The sequence below is a fragment of the Nicotiana sylvestris genome, chromosome 10, assembly GCF_000393655.2.
Source record: "Nicotiana sylvestris chromosome 10, ASM39365v2, whole genome shotgun sequence".
NCBI lineage: Eukaryota > Viridiplantae > Streptophyta > Magnoliopsida > Solanales > Solanaceae > Nicotiana > Nicotiana sylvestris.
The window spans coordinates 104,506,496-104,509,847 of NC_091066.1; the positions used below are offsets into that span (position 1 = coordinate 104,506,496).

General features: G+C 34.0%; 1 protein-coding gene across 1 annotated transcript; it reads left to right on the top strand.

Annotated features, from left to right (window-relative positions):
- Positions 1 to 561: 561 nt before the first annotated feature.
- On the top strand, positions 562 to 2,071 carry LOC104225026 (stemmadenine O-acetyltransferase-like). Its single transcript, XM_009776776.2, has one exon. The coding sequence runs from the start codon at positions 696 to 698 to the stop codon at positions 1,950 to 1,952; it is 1,257 nt and encodes a 418-aa protein (XP_009775078.2). The 5' UTR covers positions 562 to 695; the 3' UTR covers positions 1,953 to 2,071.
- The last annotated feature ends 1,281 nt before the right edge of the window (positions 2,072 to 3,352 follow it).

Genomic DNA, 3,352 nt, shown 5'->3' on the forward strand with positions numbered 1-3,352 from the left:
GGAATAGGCCCCTAAGTAGGTGGGGCATTGGGCAGCCCCTATTGCCCAAGGGCATGGCCACGCTAGGCCATTCTAGAACCTTCTATTGAATGCTAGCTTCTTGTAGCTTGTATGACAGCCCATTTGGCCAACCTAGGCAGCTTCCTAGGACTCTCTGGAGTCCTCTAAGATGCCACCACTCCTTTGTGCTTCCATGGAGCTTCCACCAACATAGTCGGGATTGAGGTATAATTACTGTTTGTTGTTGTAGTTGTAGTATTACTGTATTCTTGTGGAAACATGACAAGTGGAGCTTCTATGATCATGTATTTATCGAATCAACTATTGTAAATGTAGCTAGTGATGAAAGGCCTAATCCGTAATCATGGACATATGATAAATGTTTTTTATTTCTTCCACCTTCCATTGATAGTGAAATTAATAGTTGGTTGTCAAACAGTATCAAGATTACTCTTATTTTGACAATATTATTAAAGCTAGAATAATTCAAAGAAAAGTTGATATGTGCTTTATTTCCTTTGGTTAATATTCAACTTAGTCAAATATGTTTGGTAAATTTGGATATGTTGACATCAAGCCTAGCACCCACAATATATTTCTATATATATCACTATGAAAGCACTCTTTATTTGTGTGGTAGCCTGCATTTCCAAGTAGAACAAACTATTCTTGAAAGAATCATAAAAGCATAAGAGATGGCAGCCAAAGTGGAGATCATATCCAAAGAAATGATCAAACCATCATCTCCAACAACTTGTACCCTTAAAACCCACAAACTATCACTTCTCGATCAAATTTCACCCCCAGTTTTCATCCCTCTAATTTTCTTCTACCAAGATGAACTTGGAAATATCAATCGTTCAAGAAATATACAGATCCTGAAGAAATCTCTATCCGATGCTTTAACGCGATTCTACCCATTGGCCGGAAGGTTCAATGATAACAATTTTATTGATTGCAATGATGCTGGAGCCGAGTTTATTGAAGCTCAAGTTCATGGTTACCTTTCACAAGTTATAGAAACTCCAAAAACGGAAGAAGTAAGAGAATTTCTCCCAAGAGAAGCATGTGAGGTAGAGAATAATGATGTTCTTCTAGCAGTCCAAGTTAATATATTTAATTGTGGAGGAATTGCCATTGGTGTGTGCATGTCTCACAAAGTTGGTGACGGTTCGTCCATAGTAACGTTCATCAATGCATGGGCAGCCATTGCTCGGGGAAATTACACTGGAATTGCGCAACCTAATTTTCACCTGTCAAGTATTTTTCCACCATTAGACTTGTCTAAGTCAAGTTTCAAACCATCTATCGGGATAAAGAACGATAAATTTCTGTCAAGAAGATTTGTTTTTAATAAGGAAAAGCTTGATGCAATCAAGAAGTCGGCTTCAGGATCACAAGTGAAGGATCCCACTCGCGTGGAAGCTCTCTCGGCCTTTTTATGGAAGAACTTAATGAAAGTTTCAAAGTTGAACAAAGACTCTACGAAGATGTTTGCCGCGGTGCATGTAGTGAATATAAGATCGCGAATGAATCCAACCCTATCAGACAACTCCTTTGGGAACCTTTGGACAACTGCACCAGCATTCTTAAGTCCAAAAAGTGAAGAAATATTCGGAATTGATGATTTGTTATACCACTTGAGAAGTGCAATAAGAAAAATTAACAGTGACTATACTGAGATATTACAAAACGGGGAAGAGTTTTTGAAACATATAAGTAAATTTGCAGAGCTATTCTCGAAGGAGGAAGTTGAGTTTTATAATTTTAGCAGTTGGTGTAGATTTCCTGTGTATGAAGTGGATTTTGGATGGGGAAAGCCAGTATGGGTATGTACTACAACTTTTCCTTTTAAGAATGTGGTCATCTTTATGGGTACAAAATGTGGGGAGGGAATAGAGACATGGGTTAACATGCTCGAGGATGATGACTTTTTTGAAATTTCGACATGATCATTTAGCCACTGTTGCACCAACCATGATTTGTCACCGCATTTTATTGCTTATTGTTTTAGATGATTAAACTAGGTGTGAAAGAATAAGGATATAATAAAGTGTGGACTTCCACTGTCTATGTTCGTTTTTTTTTCCTAGAAAATAATTATGTACATACAATATTCTTTCTGTTTTTAAAATTGAGTGTGTTTAGTATTATGGAAAATATTTTCCTTGGATTTACCTAAAAATAATTGAGTTTTTTTATTTTTTCGGTGCTTGGTAAGGTAGCGCAGAAAATATTTTTGAGATATAATTTAGGCAAACACTATATGAAAATAGATAAAGGCAAAGAGGGTAATCAGTAAGGGTCTAAGGGCCGAAGTAATGATGGCGATATTGGGGGAGAGAGGGGTGGTTGTGGGGGTGGGGTGGGGATGGGTAATGAAGATTGAGGTAGGGTGAGGTAGGAAATAAGGCGGGAAAAATTGAGAAAGAGTTTTAGAAAATATTTTTTCTTATTTTGACAGGGAAGTCATGTTCCTCCAATTTGAAAAAATGAGTCATGATTTTCAGAAATATTTAAACCAACTAAACATGAAAAATATTAGAAAACATTTACATTCATATCAAACACACCCCCAAGTGTTCAATGCTTCGTCGTCGTAGCAAACGTTTCTTTGGTGTTATTTCTGCATTCTCTTTCATGCATATTTTTAACTATCAGTCGTCGGGCACGTGTTTTCCATATGTATCTTATCTTATGTCACCAATTTAAGAAATTGTATCCCAAAATAAAATCCAACCAATATATCTATATTATATTAAAAGAAGAGTAGTGAAACATGTGGTTAAGCCAAGTGGCAAGCTAAAATGAAGCCACTTGACAATTTTAAGACAACATTAAAAATTTGAATTATAAATGAAAATATATTTAATGGAAGTAGTAGTACAAGATTTTCTATAGTTATATTTAATTAAATTTGTGTATAATTTAGTTATGGTAGGTATCCTTTTTTGAGCAAGAATCAATTAAAATTTCGTTGAAAATCTTATACACTAATTTTAAGTTGAAATAATAATTCTTTATTTAGTACAAGTTTTGTATCTAACCTTATTTATGAACAATATACATTATTATAGGTATCTTTAATTAGTTTTTGTGTACAATTCAGTTATGATAAGTATTCTTTTTTAAGAAAAAAATATATAGATAAACATTTTGTATCTTACAAAATCGGTAGTTCATATCCAACGATCCCTTACTATTGAAAAAATATTTATTATGAATTTTACTTTAGAGCTAAAAACAATTTTTTTAGAAACATGTGATGTAATTAAATTATTGAATTCCAAATGTTTGTTAATGCAGACTTTATATGATGAAGTTTAAATTTATTAAAATGAATCTTGCAAAT